The sequence below is a fragment of the Lates calcarifer genome, linkage group LG8 (assembly GCF_001640805.2).
Source record: "Lates calcarifer isolate ASB-BC8 linkage group LG8, TLL_Latcal_v3, whole genome shotgun sequence".
NCBI classification, from domain to species: domain Eukaryota; kingdom Metazoa; phylum Chordata; class Actinopteri; family Centropomidae; genus Lates; species Lates calcarifer.
Window position 1 is genome coordinate 14,874,521 of NC_066840.1, and position 21,186 is coordinate 14,895,706.

The following is a 21,186-nucleotide window of genomic DNA, read 5'->3' on the forward strand; positions in this document are numbered from 1 at the left end:
AGCGGACTGTTAGCAACTGAGAGTTTCTCCTCTTCCAGTGACTCGTCGTTTCTGCTGCGCTTTAGTTCTTCCAATTCAGCTTTAAGTTCTGCCAGTTTTGTGTTCAGCTCCTTCTTTTCATCTATGTCTGTGTTTGTTATTTGGTTCCTCTTCTCTTCCTCTCTCTGTCTCTCTTCTCGTTCTAAAACCAGCTGTGCTTTTACCTCTGCTAGCTGCTTCTTCAGCTGGATATTAAGCTCTATCATTTCACTCTCTCTGTCTTCTAGTGCTTTGTTCTTCTCCTCCTCCTGCTCCTCTCTCTCCTTCTTTTCTCTTTCCTCCCTTCTGCTCTTCATTTCTGTCTCCAAAGCAGCCATGGCCTTCCTCAACCTTTCTGTCTCAGCCCTCTCGCTCTCCAGCTGTGCCCTCCACTCCTTCTCCAGCTCCTCCTTCTCCACAGCTTGGCTGGAGTGTTTGCGGCTGAGCTGTTTGAGACGGGTCCTGGCCTCTGCCTCGGCCCGTCGCTGGGCCTCCAGGTCCTCCAGTCGTTTCTGGAGTTCTTCGCGCACATCTTTTATCTCTGAACGCAGCATAGCATTCTCCTTCTGGACGTCTTCAGAGACGTTGGCCTGCTCAGGCTTGAGAGAAGGTGTCTCTTCAGCAGAAAGCATCAAACTACAGTGATCACCATCCACAGAGGTGCTGGTGGGTACACCAGCAGCAGAGTGAGAAAAAGTAGAGAGGGCTTGATCAAACGTGGTTTTCTTGTTTGTCCCAGAGCTGTCACACTCCATCACCTCATTCCTACTTGAGTTCTCCTCCTCATTACTTTTTCTTCTGTGTCCTCCCCTTCGTGAACTCTCAGAGTCTGTGGAGATGAGAACAGTGATGTGCTCAGAATCGATGCCTTCTCCTGGCTCTCTGTCAGGAGGGTAAGATGTTGTATTGTCTGCCCTCCTCTCCTTCTCGTGCCCCTCCTCTTCCTTCTTCTGCTCGGCTCGGACAGGCAGCAGCACGTCTCTTGGTGTGAGGTGATGGCCGCGAATGAGTGGAAGAAGGCTGAGGAGGGAAACTCTGCCCAACAGGGCAAAACTGCACAGGTTGTAGAGGGGTTGCTGGGGCAGCTTTTTGTTCTGGAGTCAAAAGGGAAGAGATACAAACAGTGGAATAAAAGATTATTTTTAGCAGACCACACAAGAACTGAGAAATAAAAGCCTAGAGGAAAAGCACTTAAGAAAGAGCAGGAGCTTGCATTAATGGAACAGTTGATTGTACTTTGATTTGAGAAAATAATGATGTATCAATGACCAGCAGGGGGCAGCACTGTAAAGCAAACATGAATGTCAACGACTTAGACACTGGGACTCATCCACCTGAATAATGAATGCCCATCATTTTTTTTGTCCCTTTACTAAATTATAAATAAATCAGCAGGGTGGCACTGGTTCAAGCCCCTGTGTGGACAATTACTTGTCCTACTGTAGTCTTCAGGCAAGACACTGCACCATCTCCTGACCTCCCATTGGAGGGAGAAAAGAGACAAGAAAATCTCTCTACAAGATGTCAACTTCAATAACATATCAAATTAGCATAATTATAATCAGTCTATATCCAGTGACTGATGGATTTTGTCCCATCTCCCACCCACAGCTCCCTCCTCACCCTGCAGTTCCTTGAGGAGACGCAGGGCGTCGGCCCGCTCCTCTGCCAGTCTCCTCCCCTCCTCCTCTAGACCTCGCTCTTTCTTCCTGCTCTGCTCCAGACTCACTGCCACACCCTCTGCCTCGCGCACCACTTCCTAATGAGAGGATGAAAAATACAAATGAGGTGGATTAAGCACAATCAAATTCTCCACCATAGGGACTGAATTCATTCAGTGGTTGTACAGTGTTCAGATAAGTTGGAGCCGTTCTCAGCTGAAACTTTATTATGAATATAAAATGGCCTCTGAGATGTTGTGCAGATAGTAAATGTTATAGATTAACTTTAAAGCATCTACGTCTGATTGTATTCAAGTGTTTCTTCTAAATAAGACATTTTAATTTCTCACACTTGTGGTTGGTCATTAGAAAAACGCACCAATTTGCCAACAGACTCATTTTGATATTTGCACTTGTAATGTTTGTATTTATGTAGCAGGACTTTCAGATAAGGAATGACTGTTGAAGAGCTATGTATTGAGAGCTACATATAAACAGGGCACGGTGTCACAATAGCAATAAACCACAGACAAACAAGCCACAGATAAAGGCAGCCTTAGTGCTGATGCTGAAAGCTGGTATACCTGTTATCAGCTGCCACACACAAACAAGTCTGGAGAGTTAAACTTCCCCTGCAGTGCAGCTGTATCAACCTTTGGTCTGGTGTTTTAATGTAACATTTTAGCAAAAGCTTTCTGATGTATAAGGACACTAGCTTTGCTGATAAGCAACTTCAGTAGTTCACCATCCAGATTCTCTACTTTACAGTTGAGTTTTTTTTAAATACAGTAGGATATAAAGTTCATTCTTTACATTTCATTAGTTACTGGTAGCAAAGACAGTTTAATAACTAAAAAACTAAAACTAAAATTAGGCAACTCATCTGTTTAGCTCTGAAATTCTCTCTAATGCTGCACCTTTATTAAAACATGATAATGCAGCTGGAAGATAAAGTTATAATTTATCATTTATTTATATTTCACCTGACATATGGCACATCAAGATGATTTTTAAAAATTCACAGGGTTGATTATATACCCACTGCTCACCTAATGAATAATTGATGCATGCAGACCCTGACTCACCAGTCTCTAGACCATCACTAGCATGTGTGTGTGTAATACCGTCAGTTTTGCTTGCATCTGTGCCTCTTTCTTCTGGCTCTCCTTCAGCTGTCCCTCCGTCCACTTCAGCTTCTCTTTCAATGTGTCCAACTCTTTGTCCAGTGCTTGTTTCTGCAGAGACAGCTGATAAAGAATATTATGACTCAACACCTGATAAAAAACAAATAAAATCAAATACAACTGGAGGGTAAAAGATATGAGAAAAAAAAAGATCAAGTTAGGGGGTGAAAACAACGAAGAAGAAATAAACGTCTGTTGTTGTAGGTATAGAAATCAGGACCAGCGAAGGGAATGGGAAGCAGAAGACAAATCAGTGATCAATAGCGAGCACAAGCTTCATCTAATGTATTGTTTAGCTCTCAGGGGAAACTAATGAAGACTCAACAAGCTGATCGGCTTCCCACCAGTGCTCATATAAAATTCTGAACATGAGCAGAATGCAGGTAGCATTATATCCAATTGTAATACTCATATTACAGCAGAATCAAGCTTGCAGTGGTAACTGCTATAAACTTCAGAGAATGTTTTTGTGATGGTCATAAATCTGCCACTAAAGTGAAGGAGGTTTCTGGTTTTGGTCTTTGATGTATATATGGATAAGTCCAGAACAAGTAATTCAGAAATTAAAGGAATGTTTATAAATCATTAATAGTTTTGATTACTACTTTTCTCTGGGAATAGTTCATTATTATTATTAAGAGAAGTAGCAGGAACTGTGTAAATCTTAACCTTATTCCTGCAACAACTCTCCAAATCAGCAAACCATTTTGAAATTACCGGTTTTCCCAGTTTTTGTTTTGTTTTGTTTTTTTGGGGGGGTGGGGGGGTTATGCAAATGTTTCCTCAGGGCTGTAAAGATCTGCTGCTGACAATGCTTTTATTACTGCATTCAGATATCTGAGAGAGAACCTATAGAATTACTGAGGTGTTATGGGTGACTTGTCACTGAAACATGTGCAAAGTTTACAAAGGCAGTGTAACTTGGCCACTTGAGTGGCATAAAATGTGCACTATCAGCAGCTGAACGTCACAGATTTTGTATGCAATTCCATTCAACGCAAACTGTGCCTCTATTGTGTGTTTACTCTCCGTCGCCTTATCAGATATAACAAGATAGCATCCGTGTGGTTTACAGAGGGCTTACAGTAAGGTTTTAAGAGATACTGTGGGTAGAATAAATGGCCATTGTTAAGAATTTCTACACCATATCTAGTGTGTGAGTCTAGGAATTAAGCTCATGGAAATATTTTTTTGTACGTGTATGTGAGAGGCTCGCCCATGTGCTGAGATTAAAGCTGTATTATTGTTCTGTTGATGAAAATAATACCACAGCATTCTTCATGTAAAAGAAATCCAAACGAGAGGAAAAAAAAGTACAACACTATGTCCTCAAGCACAAACACACTCCTCACACTCCTCCTCCTCCTCATTCATGCAACCTGCCTCAAACACACTCCTCCACACAAATATTCCATCCCTCTTCACCCTCATAACGCAGTCATGCCTTCACGCCTCTCTGGATGAGAACTCTGACGATCTCTCACACACAAGTTACAAGTTATGAGTTTGTTTCATGCTTCCCTAACCAAAGCATTCTGCACCGTCACACTGTCATTACCTTCGCTGCTCAACCTTTCCACTGGAGAGAAACCGAGAGGAGGGGAGGACGAAGCGGAGAGGAGGGCGGGAGAAAAAAACAAAACCAAAAAAGAAAACAGAAGCACAGAGAGCAAGAGAGTGAAACAGAGAGTGAGAGAAAACAACAAGGGCAAGAGACAAGCGTGGGAGAAGAAGTGAGATAAGTTTATTGACCTTCAGTACAAATAATACAAGTCCCAGGAGAAAGAGAGAGGGAGAGAGGAGAGGGGAAAGTAGGAAAGAGAAACAGGAAATAGCTGAAAAAACAGAGCAGACATATGAACCAAAATATAAACAATGTGTACAGAATATCATTTTGACCGTAAGTTTCCAGCATTGGTACAAATCTGTTTTAACGGCTTGATCTTGGTAAATGTATTTGGATAAAAGTACATATTAGAGGGCTTGTTTGCCTTGTTCACGTGTATTATTTTGTACCTTATGTGTGTATTTACCTTGTCAGCCTGGGCCTGCAGGGCATTATGGAGCGTCCTGGCCTGCTGAAGCTCCTGGTTGAGCTTATTCACCTCCTGCTGGTGCTGCCTCTCTAGACCCTGCCTCTCCTTCTGAAGCTCAGTCAAATCCTGGAGGCAACACACAGAACTAAAAGTGATCATCTATCTTCAAGTTTAACATGGAATAAATTCATCTTTTCTGAAGATGGAACAGAACAAAAAGCAATCTGAAAATGTCTCTTGCTTCCTTTAGTTGTTTCGCCAAGTGTCTCTCATTCATCCATCTCTGTCTTACCCTCTGATGTTGTTTCTCCATCTCCTTCGTGCGCTGCTGGTGTTGCAGTCGGCTGCTCTCTGCATTTTGCCTCTGACACTTCAGCTCCTCTTGTAGCTGCTTCAGCCTTTGCTCGGCTCCTGATGCCTGCAACACAAACACATGAAACTTTTTAATATTAATAATGAGACAAACTTCAGCCAAGTGTGTACCTTGCTACAGATATTGCAATTACTGTAGAGTAACTAAATGTTTTATCAACTTGTTTTTGTGTGATAAACACAACAAACACATTTGTTTTGTTGTTGTAATGCATTGTATCTTTGTACTTTGTAATGCTGATAAAGGTTCTGCATTGACATTCCAACATCAGGAAAACATTAACATTTCAAGAGCTTAGGTAGTCACCAGCAAATGAGACAATGAATGGGAGAGCTGGCTGTCTCTCCCAGTCTCTCTTTGCCATTGTACATTCATTTCACAGAATATCAGCTGGATTGTTTTACAGCACAAACAGAACAAGGGCTCAACATATTCACAGTCCCTGATGATAAGAACAGATTATATCACAAGTAAAATATTCCCAGTGTATTGTCATTTTCAGAGAGGTCAAAGAGAAATGTTTTGACAAATGAGGCCAACACCTATTTTATGACAATCACAGGAGAGCACATTTGTTATTTGTTTTCAGTAGTAGTAGTTCCACCCCCGGCAGCATCAGTAAGTAGTAGTGTTTTTACCCGTTCGCTCTCCTGGGTGATGCGTGTGTGAACCAGGCTGAGCTCATCTCTAGCTTTCTGCAGGCTGAGCTCCCTGGCGGCAAGCTCCTTCTTGCTCTGCACCATTTCGCTCTGAATCGACTTTAAGGTCCCGGCCTTCACGGACAGCTCCTCCTCCAGACGAGACACACGACTCCGCATTTCTGATAAAGATTCTTGGGTATGGAACAAACACACACAGAGTCATACTGGTTAATACCTTTTAAATTTACCACTAAGACAAATCTGAAAAACCAAAATGAAACACTTCATAAGTATTTTGAAACCATCAGTGGAGAACCAGTGGGGGAACTAAGAAAAGTAGCAACAGGAAATCAATCCTTGAGGGACATGAGGTCCAATTATGAGTATTAAATGCAATGTTGGTGAACACATTTCACCTACACAGCTTTTAAATCTGTGTTGTATTAATCTCAGCGTGGGCGTGATACACAAACAGTCCTGTTACTGCAGAATAAAAAGAACACAACTCACGACATCTTCTCATCTTCTAAGGATGTAAAAGAGCGCAGCTGTGCTTGTGAAAGGTTTAACATTATTTATTACTAATTATATACAGTTTGCATGACTCCCCGCCTTCTTCAAGAGGAAGCCAATGCTTCAACTTTAAATGGGTGAAAGATGGCTTAGTGGGTGGAGGATGACCAGGATGACAGGGGAGACGAAATACTTGGACAACATATTGTTAACCATTTTCTTTCTCAGAATGAGCATTCACATTATCAGTAAGTATTCCTTACAGCTGACCACTAACAGGCAGCAACACAGCAGCAACACACTGTTGGGGTCTTCACAAATGAGGTCAATCCATACAGACCGGCTCAGTGACAGCCACAGCTGTTGTCTCTCTGTATGAAGCCTGTGGATGTCAGGCTGCTGGTTTGCAAAGCCAGGGATGAAATCGATTCTCTCTCTGTCCAATATGGTGTCCAGTATTTTTTTCCTGACCCTTAATTTTCACACTGTTCGACATTTTTAACTTAAGAGCTGCTCCACAATAAAGTATAACTAAACAAAATGCATGTTTAGTAATGCTTTTTTTTTCTTTCTTTTTTTTCTCCATCAATTGTAAAATCTATATTAGTGTATATTTGACTTTCAGAGATGCAACTGTAAGCTAATAATCAATAATAAAATACTGTTATTTTAACATTTATCATGCGACCCAATTAAGATGCAAATCTGAATAAAATCCTGGAACATGTATATATGTGCAACTTAAAATATCACAGTGAACAGGAGCATAGCAAAAAACACAGCAGCAAAAACCAGGAAAAAAGCAAACCTAATGTAAACATAGCACTGCACCCTCCCCCTGTGTCCCAGCAGCTAAAAGAAGCATTTATTGTTTCACAATGAATTGTCCCCTTCCTCTCCTGAGCAAACACACACACACAGTGGAGCTGGGAGAAAGAGGAGTGTTATATCACAGTTACAAGGCATACTAAGAGCCACTCTGCTTCATGAAGCTGGCCTGGGAGCAGGCGGAGGAGTCTTCCTGTGATTTCTACACAGCCTCTTATATAACAAGCATTGCTGAGGTTATACAGAGTACATGAGATTCATGATGATAACATTGCATAACTTACACTGATTTTGCTCAGTTAGTCTGAATAGAGTTGGAAACTAAGCTAACACTAACTTCATCATTATTTTGGCCTTATTTACAAAGATTGACAAATAGCCTTAGGAATGAGACCCACAGACAGGGTAAGGAAGTCTATGTTTCGAGAAACACTTTGGCTAATAAGCAATAGTCAGCACTAAATGATTTTGACCAGAGCTTGCTGTTCATCTCTCAGTCAAAAATCAAGACCAGCTGTGATGGAGCTTTTGCTGCTGTGGCCCTGAGGCTCTAGAACAACCTTCCTATTGACATAAGGTTGGTCAACAATGTTGACCGTTGTAAACAGCATCTGAAGACCTTTGTGTACTGACAGTGTTTGTATTGACATCAGTAAAACCCCGTATCAGAACCAGATGTAAGGCTAAATTCTAAAATCAACAGTCAGTCACAAAGCAGGATTACTGAGTTAAATGGATAAAGCATAAAACTATCCAATTTTTTGGCATTTATGCTTGAAAAATGACTTAAACAATTACTGATGATCAAAAGTCCAAAATCAGTTAATTGCCAAAGTGTTGCAGCTCCCAACAACACTGAGGAAAACCACAACCTTTTCTATTTCCTATGTCACAGTCTAACTTCGTACAGTTATCCAGCTAACTCTGTTAATCCTGCTTTAAGAGACAGGCTGCCAGGCTGAGCTGTACGTGTGTATATTTTCAAACTGCAAATGGGCAAACTCCAGTTGTGCCATGTAACCACGGTGATCATCTGACATCCACACTCACTGTCTGTCTCCATCCTGTGGTCCTTCTCCTTCCCGCAAACCCCCAGCTCCGACTGGCCTTGACTGATGACACCAGTGCAGGGCGTCTGGGGAGAGGACGGGGATTGCCTCCTGCTTGCTGGTCTCGAGTCATCCCGTTCCCACGGAAACGCAGCCAAGGGAGTAGAGAATGACTCCGACTGGTCGGAGGGGTGGCGGTGGGGTGTGCTCTTGTGTTGTGGTCGTTGCAGTGAAGCTGAGGGCACGTCTGAGAACTGGAGCCGCTGCTGAAAGGAGGAGAGAGGGATTAGACAAAAAGGAAAAAAGTGGACTGGAGCCTGAACAAGACGTCAAACAGGAAGAATATTATCACAGAATTTATAAACAATAGGGATGCATGGTTTAAGCTCTTCCTTTTTGGCTTTATTCAAGAATGACTCATTCGTATTAGGTTCATTAAGGATAATAAATTAGTTAGTTAGTTGAGTTTTTATTATCTATTATTGACTTTATACAGCCCTGTGGCACATCTGTGATAATTAAACAGCTGAGAGAAAAGTCACAGATCAGGTGTGAGGAGTTACAGTTAAAACTTCTCCCTATTTCTTTCTTACCTGTAAACAAACAGGTACATTATGAGTTTAGCAGAACTTGTCTTTAAATTTAAAAAGTTCTTAATGTAAATTAATGCCATTAAAAGACAAAAAACAGAAATAATTTGACACTCCTAAAAATACTATCTGTGTAGCTAAAGCCAGATGTAGCGTTTTTCTCTATTCCATAGACCTACATTAACTATTAAAAACACTGACTGAGCCACATCATTGCACTAGATGACATGTTCCTTAATTACGATTAACAAGGGCACTGTAGTTTATTTTAAGTCCATCCCACATACACAGTTCTGCTACTGAACCACTAGTGCACCAAAGAAATAGTCCCTAACAAGTACATTCTTTACTCATCTTTAATATTCCCTAAACACTGCAGTGCAAAGCTTCTTTAGGAAATAATTTAGCCTTTTTTAAGAATAAATGTATATTTGTGATCATTTTTTAAGACTTACATCTGAAGTACAAATATGAGCTTGGGTTAGGAGACAAGAAAAAAAAAAACACACTCTCTGGATTCTTAGTCTTTTCATAAGATTTGCTGACTGTAAGAGAACAAGGTTAATATCAGCCTTATCCTTTGACCTGACTCACTGAAGAATTTGTACCTTGCTGTTTAACAAGAAGCCATAATAACAGCACTGATTTTAAATGATGAGTCAGTCAGTGGAAGAAAGAGGAAAAAGAAAAAACAAAAGAAAGAAGAAAGGACGTTCTGTCAGACATGACATGAGCTACAGTCAGACAACAACTTCAAGCTAAAACCCACATTGTCCTGAATCTGCATAGCTCAATATAGGAACATACTGGTACTTACTCGGATGTGAAGTGCCCGGCTCTCATCTTGCCTCTCCTCCTTTCTGCTCCCTAAACGCCGAAAACACAACATATGGATTATTACAACCTAAAACCAGTCACCACAGCTGAACAGCAACGACAGCAGCAAATAACTCAAGTGGTTAACTGACAAGAGCGCAAAGAGAAATATAACAGTCCCCAGAGAGTGACCAGTTGGGAAAGGATTGGGGGCCGAGGGAGCTGGTTTACAACCTCACTGTTCACTTGGGAGTCATGTGGCTTTCCGTTTAATTTTCTAAAATATACAGTGCCTTAATGATAAGATATGGACAAAACAATCAGAAAGAATAAACGTGGAAGTCATAAGGTTACAGGACTGTACCATTTTGTTCCCAGGGTGAGGTTGTATTCCAGCAGGGAGTAGAAAACAGAGTGGTATCTGCTGACCGGCTGCTGTTCTGCAGCTTCTCCAGCTCTGCCTCCAACCTGCCAGAGAGATGAAGGAGAAACAGAGGGAGGGAGTTCGGTGTAAGCCAAAGACAGAGGAAAGCTCAGGAGGAGATGAATGATTTGCCTGATAATATGGCACCACTGGCCTTTATTAACCAATGGGAATGACTATCAGACTGTCAGCTGTCAGAGTACCAGGAAAGATAATAAAAGACAACAACGGGACATTTTTATTGGTGTCTATGAACGTTAGTCTGCACACCTTAGCCTCAGTTTAACACAAACTTTTGTTTTACATTAGGGAGTTACTCAGTTTTATACTGCCGATGCATCTGTTCCTTTGCTGCTATAACAGTTTTGGATTTATTGGACATCATCAATCATCAACTGACTATCCTCTGATTTTTGATGCTGTATATAGCTATAAGATACAATTCTTTCAGTATTATCTGACATAAATGTTCAATATTGAGTATTAGTAGTTTATTACTAAATCCTATTTTACTGCCAACTCTCATTTTAGATACAAAATATTCTTAATGCAAACAAAAGTTCATTGTCCCTGAAGATTTCCAGTGTCACTCACCTTTTCACCTCCTGGGTAAGTTTGTTGTTGTTGGTGCGAGTAGCATCCAGCTGGCCCTCCAACGAGCATACTTGGGCCTGCTTGGTCTGAAGCTCCTGGGTCAGGCGCTCCCTGCCGATCACCGCCGCCTTGGCCTCCTCGCGAACATTCTGGAGCTCTCTCTGCGCAGACTGGAGCTCCCCACGCACCTCCTCATACTACTCAGCAGAGGGGAGGAGAAAGAGGAGAGGAGAAGGTAGGTACATATGTAAGGATTACAAATAGTCCTGCTAGAGATGACTAACTGTGACAATGTATGGCTGAATTATACAGGTTATCAAATATTTAGACAACTCAAGGTTATTTATAAAAGTTTGCCTTTTTCAACTGCTTTTTAAAAGTTAAAACTGATTGCTGATATAGCTGTTACCATCCTCTGCTGACTAGTTGTAAAATGGAGAAAAATAGCTGACTGTAGGTCACACCAAACATGACGACAGTGTTGTATTAACACATGTAATGTATGTATTTTTTTGTACTGAGACTGGGATGTGGCTCTCGGTCCACCATCACAAGAACAGGACTGACAACCAACTCTGAAATCTTAAATTAGTTGGTTGCCTTATAAACTGAACTTCCCCAAGTCTATCTAAATCCATCACACTATTGAGCTCAACACCTCACTTTTTCTCAGCAGCAGTAAGAACTGTGACTTTACTAATATTACGTTATGTATGTTATCTGTCATACTCATTACTTTTATGGAGAACAGCAACACATGAGTGACAACCATAAACCAACATGGCTGCTTGTACCTTCACAGTCTGTTTTTCGAGGCTGGTGTGGATGTTGTCGAGCTGCAGCTGTTTCTGTTTGTTCTCTCTCGACAGTCGCTCCTGATGGACCTGCAGCTCCTTCACCTTTTGCAGGACCCGTCCAGACAGCCCCACCGTCCAGTCTTCCTCAGCCCAACTCATCCCTGTCTGCCTCGGCCTTCACAGAGTGGGAGAATCATCATCAACGGCAGCACAAAAACTCAAATACAAGTTCACTTTTACTTCAGGATTTTTTTTGTCTTCCTGCATTTTAAGACACCCTGGAGGAAACATTTCATTTCTATTCTTAAAGGCCACTTGGTTTCTGAGAACTGTGGGTGGATAATTATGTTTGGCATCCGTAAGACAGTGTGCCAGCTGACCTGTCCTATTCCTGCTTGACAGATCCAGAATCAGCCAGTTCCTGGAGTCATGGGAGTAGTCAGTAGCTGGGGTGAAGAAACCAGCAACACACACACACAGTCTGAAACAAAGAGGAAGTATAAGTCTGTTAAATAAGAAGCAGGTATGTTGTGACAGAGGATCCAATCCATACTACATGTTTCTAAACACGTTTCAATCATCTGTGCCTCTGGCTTCGTGTCCTGTCTTGAATATGTTATGTTGCTAAGGCTTTGATCCCTCAGGGAGACGCTGGTTGTCACCGCTGGGCAGCTGTGACTCAGTGTTTTCCAACACAGGCCGCCTACAATGTTCCAGCTGCACTTCAAGCTGAAAATGATTCCCTTCTCTTTCAAACTTCTGCAACAACAGTTACATGTTCACATAAAACATCATATTTTTGCTCAAAATGCATCACATCTACAAACACTGCATTTACCAGCACTGTATATATACATATATGGGTAAACAACACATATATGCACATGCACACATGAGCAGTGTTAAAAGTGAGAGTCGGAATGAAGAAAAGCCTGATTTAAAATGACGGTGCAACCAAACATGTAGAGGGTAATGCAGCTCTTGGTTTTGACATGCACTCCAGCCTCAAGGCTATTAACACCATCACTGCAGTCAGATAATTTGTGTCATAGCTTCTCATAGTTTGTGTCACTGTGTTTACCTGCTTCTGAAAACAAAGAATAGTAGAGACAGTCAACTGAACTGACAGACCTATTAGTGCCACAAACACCTCATGTAACACTCAGAATGGCTACAAAGACTGCACGATAGCACTCCTGTGCAGGGACTTCTTCCAAGTTAGTGTGTGTGATTTCAGTTGACGTGTTAAGCCTTGCATTAATGAGGACAAGATGCTGGTTAAAAAGCCGCACTTGGCTGCAAAAAAGCAGCATTTGGTTTTGATTCAGGGCAGTGACTATCTATTGTTTTCATGTCAACAAATTACAGAATTTATAAAGCTATAGTTCGGAGTGAAAAAAATCTCTGTCACAATCTCCCAGAGCCCAAAACCACATCTTGAAACTGGTTATGTTGTCTGAGTAACAGACCAAAACTGGACCAGATAATTTCTGGTATTCTTCCTGAATAACTGACTTAAATAATTAATTGATTACCAAATTACCTTCCTGTCATCAACTAATCCTTTCAGCTCTAGTTTGGTTTATTTATGACATTCTTAACTATTAAAAATCATAACATATGAGACTTTTACAGGGACAGAAGAAAGTCCTGCACCTGTTACCATCCTTGTCTCTGATGGCTCCACAGTCGACAATCGTTTATCAAGAGGGAGACAAAAAGAATCATATACACAACAGACATAGTAGATGTTTTTATAGACACCCAAAATAACTACATTATAAAAGGCAATAACTGTATGACATGGCCCAAGATGCCAACATTGATGGATTAAAACATAAAACATGTTAAGATTTGCACAGTATTTAAGAAAACTATCTATCTGACACTTTAAGGTAAGAGGATCTGACACCTCCATAAATAAAGGACGCAGCCTATTTAGTAAAGCTACGATGATGAATTGATTAATCCATTGGTGGATCCAAAGAAAAGTAAACATCAACTATTTTGATAACTGAAAATAAAAATAACTAATTTTTCTAGCAGAACTGCCAAACATGTTCTGGTTCTAGCTTCTCAAATGTGATGATTTGCTGCTTTCTTTGTCATGATTATCTTTAAGTTTTGCTCTCACTATATCTCTAACATTTAACAAAGAAAACAAGAAAGCATCTAAGATAAGTTGGAAATGAAAATATCAGTGGCATTAGTTGCAGCTGTATTCATGTTATTTCATGAGATTACATTAGTCTTTAGATTTAATTTTGCTGCACTGGCTCTGGTATCATCATTATCATCGACTTCTCTCCACTTTCAGCAAACTACAAAAACTGAAAGTCCCTTCTTATTAGATACTGATGAAGTAGTTGAGAGCAGGATGAAGTAAAGCAGGGCAGGATGAAGTGGTTCAGGACAGAGTTTGTAGATGTGGAGAGGAGGCAGAGATCCAGAGGTTGGACACTGGCCTGTGCTGAGCCAACGGCTGATCACGAGGTTCAAACACAACAGGAGACAACTCACAACCTCCACACAAGAAAAAGTTCAGTGTGACTTAAACATCCACCATGAACAGAGTCAGACAGTGAGACAGAAGCGTGTCCTCACCAACTACCACAGACTTGTCTACCGGTCGTTGGTGTTTTGGTCCACCAGCGGCCGGTGACTGACAGCTAAACCTAGCCACGATGCTACAGGCTAACCACGCACTAAAGCTACTTACCGCTCACTCAGAGAGAGTTACAAAGAGCTGCCAGCCGCCGGTGACGGTGACGGTGCTCTGATACCGCCGTTTACAGCAACAACAGAGTCCAGGTCCTCACTTACAACAGCGTCGCCACGAACACAACCGACATTAACGACTGACATTAACTGACAGTTTCTCATATCTGATACGAAATGCCGCGCGCCTTGAGCAGCTGACGAGCAGACAAAACCAGAGTCGTTGTGGCACGAGGCGGGGCAGGGGGGTTTGAAGTCCTCGCGGCGGCGTGAACCTCTGATGACCTCTAGCGACAGCGCCTCATCCTGTGGCCTCACCTCAAACACAACACCATGTGGCTGTAGTTTCTATCATAGACCGAATGTTACTCTCCTGTATGGAGGAACATTTCTGCCTGTTTTATGAGAGAAAGATCCGGTAAGTCAGTATGAGAAACTCTCTCAAGATAATGAAAACCTCTCTCAAAATCCATTATTTTAGGATAGAGAGATAGATAGATGGAATTTAATTATTTTTATTTAACTAATATAGTTTCAAGACTTCCGCTATTTCTGCTGTTACTGTGCATACATGCTGCATATTACTAACCTATTATTGTGTTTAATGAAATTACCATTTACTAATAAATAATGGGTGAAATCTAGCAAGACACAGCTTCATTCCTGACAGGTGAAGAGATAATAATTAATCTACTTTTCTTCTATTACCCTCCTTTAAACTGTCCTTGGTGAAACTGGGTGAACTGATCTGCCTGTTAATCCACTGGATGACAGTACAGAGATACACTGAGGAGGTTTCTATTTGAGAAAACCACATCTGAGGATTGTCTGATATCATTATCACTATATTAATTAGGATGTACCAGTCCAGCTAGGTTACAAACCATTAGAAACAGTGACTGCCTTACAAACAAATTACACCTGAAAAGTTCATGTTGATTCTACTGGGAAATGGAGGCCCAGATAAATTCCTAAAGATGTGATGATGTAAAATACAAATTTGAATAAGGGAAACGTGGTTAATGTAAACAAGACATGGACTTAGAAATATTGAGCGCTGTAAGTGTTTTGGATAGGAAAAGGTAAGAATGTCACTCTAAGCATTTAAGCCTGTGATATATATTATCCATCCATCTCTGAAAGATAGAAGCTTTTCATTTGTAAATGGAAACTCAGACTCAGTTTACATTCAAATCTGGTAAATCTTTGAATACCAGTGAAAAACACTGTAAAGTATCTTGCACTGATATGAGTCTGGTAAAACAGCTCTTTCTAAGGTGAACATAAAATTTTTAGTCAGTAATTTTTTGCATTTTTAGGTAGATCAGCTGTGAGTATTCAGTGTCACTTTGACTATGCTGCCACCTTCTGGTATGAAAGAAGACACAAAATACACCACACAGTAAAATGGGTTTAGGAGATCGTATCACCCACAGTAAAAACAAGTACATGTTGTGAAACAAACAAGACGTATTTGGGGAAATATGAGATCCCTTTGCACAGGTTCTCAGAGGGGAAGATAAAGGCCAAGAAACTATACTGTTAGAAACAGACTAGTGGAACAGCTCAGGTATAGAGATATACTGAATATAGATCATTTGTCTCTTGAGAGAATCTTTGTGTTTGGTTAAAGAACAGTTAGTTGTTTACATATATGTTGATGTATGTGTCGTTTTTTTCTGATAAAAATGAAAGAGAGTAATTTTAAAACCTTGTCCAGTTAAACATGTTAAATCTGAGCATTTCAAGAAGCTCAGTTGAGAAGAGGATCAACTTTATCACAGTAAGATGTCTCTGTGTTTAAAAGTGCACCACTGAATTGAACTACCTTCACCAGTGGTAGAGGAAGTACTCAGATATTTTACTTAAGCAAAAGTAAGTATTAGGATCAAATATGCTATATATACTTTTCACCATTGCATTTTATTGATTAAAGACACTTCATAAGAGGTGGTACACCATTTTAAAATGTTTCTGTTTTGTGCAGCAGAGCCATGGATAAATCAGATGAGCATCTTAAAATAGCCTCAAAAAGATGGTTTGTCTGCACTTTGTAGTCTGATTTATACTGTGAGGGAATCTTAGAACATGTAATCTGAGTAAATATGTGTTTGACTTGGTGTTGTGTTGTTTGTCAGATGTTGTTGGAGGACCACAGTGGAGGTAAACTTTTAGACTTTATTGTGTTTTTATCCCTGATGATTGTGGCTACTGCTATGTAGAGTTATTGTGTTTTTAATCAAATAAATACAGTCAAAGCCAGTTAAATATTTACAGTCATACACAGCCATTCCTGTTCAGTTACAGTATTAACAGCATCCTCTGCGATGACTGTAATTAGATTATAACAGTCATTGTAACAAGTCATTCTTCTAGGTAGGCTGTGGATTTGAATGTAATCTGGGATTTGGTGGCTCAGTGCTGAGTGGTGCGGAAACCCAGGAACTAGCCTGCTTCTCTACATACACTTACTTTATATACAATACCACATGCAAGCTGAGACAGACTGCTAATACCTGAGAGTTTCTCGGTGTGAGAACAAGAGATTATGTGGGTAGTTATGTAATCTTATGCTTGGACAGTTTGGTAATTATAGGTGTGTCTGAGGGATTATTGTCTGGGAACTGGAGGACCATTTTTCAGAATTCCAGTGTGTTGTTTTCAAAGATTGAACTGGGTGTAATGACAGTAGCCTAACAATCTGCAACTATGAAGTATGCTGGTTAAAGCATAAGTCTCTGTCAGCAGAGGTGGTTTCAAGTACCTTTGAGCAAGGAAGTGTCTTGCCTGCTTGTGTGTATAAAACCTTCTTTACAGCTTTAATAGGCACATAAAAAGGAGATAAAAACCACATGCAAAAGAAAAGAAAAGTGGATGAAGCGCATACATACCGTTATGTAAACACCCCACATGAATTCTGTCACTCACACACACAAACACACACTCCTGTCATGAGGTAAGCTCCTCTCGTCACTCGCTCTTTATTAATACAGGATTACATTTACACTCAATCCCAAACTCACACACACACTCCACGCGCTCCTCACAAAAGTACACGCACTGTCTGCCGGGGACCCTTAAAAGGTAGCAAGGCAGGCAGGTAGCTGTGTGACGCCAGCTGGAGTTGGAGGAGTTTCATCCTTTTGTGAGTGTCACGAACCCATGGAGACCTGCTGACAGAGACTTTACTAGACCACAGGTGGATTTCTGTCAGGCAAGAATACACTGCAGTTTTGTAAATCCAGTTTCATGAAGGTAAGACAACAATTAAACTTCTGTTTAGTGAGAGCAAGACAATAACATGATAACAATCTTCTTAAGAAAACATGGTTTGTACTGATAAGTGATATGAGTCACATTTACTTAAACAGACTTCATAGTGATAAAGTAATCTGGCATGAGGATATTTCTGTCTGAGAATTAAATCTTAAATTCTCTAAATGTTTACAGCAGCCATGATTAAGTTATGTATATCACAATGTATAAAATGTCTTCTACAGACTGTGATTTTTAAAATGGTCTCCAGGTGTTTCAGTAACCTTTTCCTTCATCCTCCATATCCTTCCTCAATTATAATTCTATAATACTAAAACCTAAGATATGTTCTTGCTTAGTGTTTGATATGGTGAATGCCACATCTATTTAGAAAGAATATTTGACTTTTTCTACCCTTAAACTTTGATATAACTCGTCACCAATCCTGTCTTTCGTTCCCAGATGTTTCCTTGGTCCGCTGTTTTCTCTCTTGAGCCCAAAGTGCCCGGCCAGCGCACCTCTGAGGAGCTGGTGACCAATACCCTGATGCTGGAGCTGGGGGCCATGGTGAAACGCACTGAACGCATCCGTTTAGAGAGAGCGACAGAGGGTCGGCGCCGCCGTCGCAGCTCCTCCTCTGCGGCCGACTACAGCTGGCTGGCCAACACCCCAACCCCTCAGCCCTACGAGCTGACGCCCAACGACCTGCTGGAGCTGCAGGACCTCTGTGCCAAGATCCCCCCTGCACAGTGTGGCCCTGTGATTGTCAGGTGAGAAAAACAGGGAGACATAAAGAGGGCAGACATACAACTGCAGGAAGAGAGGTACAACTGTTAACTGCTAATTGCTGAAATTGAAAAAGTATGAGCCAGACTGACAAAGAAAGTGAGATGTTGAACCAAAGACATGCAGAAAGATTCATGTAAGAAATAAAAGATGGAGAGCCACAGAGTCAGAGACGATGTTAGAGACTAAAGGAGAGAGACAGGCAAGCTGAAATAGAGCATGAAACACACTTAGGGCCACAACATGAAGAAGAAACAGAATAAGAGAGAGCTGCAGGGTTTCAATCTAATCCCTGTAATACCCTTATAACTAGAACTCAGAAAGCAAGCTGATGCTTTTAACCTCTTAGCTTTACCTCTAAAGCTAGGAGGTTTGGTCAGTGAATAGATTAGCTGATCAACAGAAAATGTGTCCACACCTATTCTGATAACTGATGGGTTGAAGCTGGAGTCTGGGACTTGTACATAATAACGTCTGTTTCATTCAAACTCTCACTGCCAAACGAGTTCACACTGTGTTGATTAAGCCCATCAGCACCGGGTAAATCTCTTTGCATTTCGTAGTATATCAGAGTTTTAATCTGGTGTCTGTGGCGCCATTTTCACGCTGGACACACCCGTGTCAATCCCTTTTACGTCAACCAGCAGTGATTGGTTTGCCAGAGCTGAAGACGGGAGCAAGAGCAACCATAGTGACGGGGAAGGCATGGGTGAGGGAGAATGGCGGAAAAACCAAGGAAGCATCCAAGAAAGGTTTCTGCTGCTCCAGATAAAAAAGAAAACTCTGCATTCAGAGGAAGGATTACATCCTAAAAATGAAAGCAATTGATGGCGAGGACAACCACAGGTTACCACTGGTGTGGCATCATAAGCACGCTTTGACAGTGTTTGTGTAATTACTCTCATTGCCAGAAGGTGGAGACAAAGGTTTGACATGCCCAAAATTTACAGGAAACAGTTCCTCAAATGATAATAGTTGCTGGTTTTCCTAGTCTTCTATGATCGTACGTTGAACATTTTAGTTTTTCTTTTACTGCTGGTCAAGAAAACAAGCAATATAAATACGTAAATTTGGTCTTCAAAAAAGTTGTGCTGGGTACTTTTTTCTCACGTTTTATAGGCCAAGTAATCAATTGATGACGGGTCATGGGTCATTGCTGAATTAATGGTTGACATCTAACTTACGCAAACAAGTTGTCATTAAATTAAGTGTAATTTTCTATCATTCAATAACATTTTACTGGTTGTATTTTATCCACCTTTCAGCACACTTTACTGTAATCATGATTCATATCCTACCAAGGGCGTAGAAAGAGATTCTGGACCCCTTTAGAAACACTGCACTGTGGTGGCACCACCTTTATGGTTACATCTTTCTGTCCATCTCCTTTGCTTCTCTGACTTTGTTTCTGTCTTGACTTGTTTTGACGTGACTCTAAAGCCTAATCGTTACTGTTCCTTATCCCTCCGGCTGCAGGTTCAGGAGGCTGGTGTCGCAGATGGAGCCCGAGGTGCACGAGGTTCCCCGGCTGTTTCGCACAGTACTCCGCGACTGCGTGGACGAGGTCAACGGAAACGAAGATGTCCAGACGCAGGATACAGTGATTGAGAAGCAGCAGCGCAGCAAGAGCCTCTCCTTTGTCACTTTCCGCACAAAGTTTCGCACAGGGCAGTTCTTCAAGGGCAGTGGCATAAGAGGCTCCAGGGGGAATCTGCAGCAGCAGGTGGATTGGTCTGACGAGGAGGATGATGCAGAAGGAGAGGAGGAGGCCATCAAGGCCAGGGCGAGGAAGGGAAGGAGCAGGAGCATGCCAGAGATTACCCCTCTGGAGCAAAGTGCCCAGGCGTGAGAGAGAGGGAGAGTCAGGGGAATGGGAACCTGTAAAGGAGTTTGGGCAGGGGGAGACAATTGAGTCATTGGAGGGAGAGAAAGTAGCCTCAGTTGTAGAGGGTCAGCTTAAATATGGGGAGGAAAGAAAAACAGACAATATTAGGGAAGAAATTAAGGCAGCATTCAGGGAAAAGGGGGTCACAATAAAGAGTTGTTGAGAAATTTCACTAAAAACCACAAATGTGAACCTTGTAGTGGCACTGGATAAAAAGTCAGAGAATGTCAGTAGGATTCATTGTCTGTGGACTAGAGATGTCTGGACAGAATTTCACAACAGTCCCTCCAATATTTGTTCATAAATTTCAGTCTCTGCCAAAGTAGTGAGCCGACCGACAGAAACTACAATCCCTAGAGCTGTGTCGCTAACGTAGATAAAAACAAAAATGAGTAAAATCTCTTGCATTAACCTTCACATGCTTTAGGTATCTTTAAGACCAAACAAATGATGCTCTCTGAGCACCAGCTCCTAATCAATCATAAACACATCTCATGAACTGTTCCTTTAAAAACATGTTATGCAACAGACAGGACAGCAGTAGATGAGGGGAAGTTCAGTTCAGACCACGCCTCTGGAGATTCAGCAGCCAACTTGGCTCTGGGTCACCAGCTCAGTTAGCAGACCGTGCTCTCATAGTGCATCCGTTTAAAGCAAATCCTTGCAAAAAGGGAATGACTAGAATCATCTGTAAACCCTATTTTTTATTGTGAATATAAAATGTACTGGGGGAAACAAATGTTCTTGTCACTTCTATGTGATTAAAACATTGCTTTTTCACAGACATGTCTGTGTTTTTTGGTTTAAATATCAGTAACATTAGGGACTACATGTGACTTGTGATTTTTGCTCATTAATATCAGTCACATTTTTTAAATCTAGTAACATCTACACAACAGGATCAAAAGATTCATGGACCTTTCTCGCTTTATTGTGGTTGACAAATGTGAGGAAGGAAAAATGAATACCACACATCCATGTGTTGTAAATATGTTGAATAGAAACTGCAGCTCCGTCC

General features: G+C 41.2%; 2 protein-coding genes across 5 annotated transcripts; one reads left to right on the plus strand and one right to left on the minus strand.

Annotated features, from left to right (window-relative positions):
• Positions 1-767: 767 nt before the first annotated feature.
• Positions 768-14,455, minus strand: si:dkeyp-115e12.6 (centromere protein F). Of its 2 annotated transcripts, none has more exons than XM_018660331.2 (13): positions 14,244-14,455; positions 11,905-12,005; positions 11,522-11,699; positions 10,728-10,924; positions 10,074-10,177; positions 9,711-9,760; positions 8,305-8,566; positions 5,911-6,104; positions 5,192-5,317; positions 4,897-5,025; positions 2,804-2,926; positions 1,642-1,777; positions 768-1,112 (listed from the first exon to the last, which is right to left on the minus strand). In XM_018660331.2, exons 3-13 carry the CDS (start codon positions 11,681-11,683, stop codon positions 904-906), a joined length of 1,692 nt encoding a protein of 563 aa, XP_018515847.1. In that variant the 5' UTR covers positions 11,684-11,699; positions 11,905-12,005; positions 14,244-14,455; the 3' UTR covers positions 768-903. The 2 variants fall into 2 exon arrangements, with proteins under 2 accessions (XP_018515847.1, XP_018515846.1); XM_018660330.2 differs by having other exon boundaries at positions 8,305-8,569; positions 14,244-14,453.
• Positions 14,456-14,513: 58 nt separating this feature from the next.
• On the plus strand, positions 14,514-20,950 carry zgc:162144 (RD3 domain-containing protein). Of its 3 annotated transcripts, none has more exons than XM_018660338.2 (3): positions 14,514-14,660; positions 17,960-18,267; positions 19,760-20,950. In XM_018660338.2, the coding sequence occupies exons 2-3, from the start codon at positions 17,960-17,962 to the stop codon at positions 20,130-20,132; spliced, it is 681 nt and encodes a 226-aa protein (XP_018515854.1). In that variant the 5' UTR covers positions 14,514-14,660; the 3' UTR covers positions 20,133-20,950. The 3 variants fall into 3 exon arrangements, with proteins under 3 accessions (XP_018515854.1, XP_050928405.1, XP_050928404.1); XM_051072448.1 differs by lacking the exon at positions 14,514-14,660 and adding an exon at positions 15,710-15,812; XM_051072447.1 differs by lacking the exon at positions 14,514-14,660 and adding an exon at positions 17,122-17,497.
• The last annotated feature ends 236 nt before the right edge of the window (positions 20,951-21,186 follow it).

Excerpts from the sequence above, each read along its gene's own strand:
- si:dkeyp-115e12.6 (XM_018660330.2), bottom strand. The coding sequence starts at position 11,683 with ATGAGTTGGGCTGAGGAAGACTGGACGGTGGGGCTGTCTGGACGGGTC. Across the intron at positions 9,761-10,073 it reads CTCACCCTGGGAACAAAATG|GGAGCAGAAAGGAGGAGAGG; the intron begins GTACAGTCCTGT and ends TTCGGCGTTTAG. Across the intron at positions 5,026-5,191 it reads TGGAGAAACAACATCAGAGG|GATTTGACTGAGCTTCAGAA; the intron begins GTAAGACAGAGA and ends TGTTGCCTCCAG.
- zgc:162144 (XM_051072447.1), top strand. Across the intron at positions 18,268-19,759 it reads TGTGGCCCTGTGATTGTCAG|GTTCAGGAGGCTGGTGTCGC; the intron begins GTGAGAAAAACA and ends CTCCGGCTGCAG.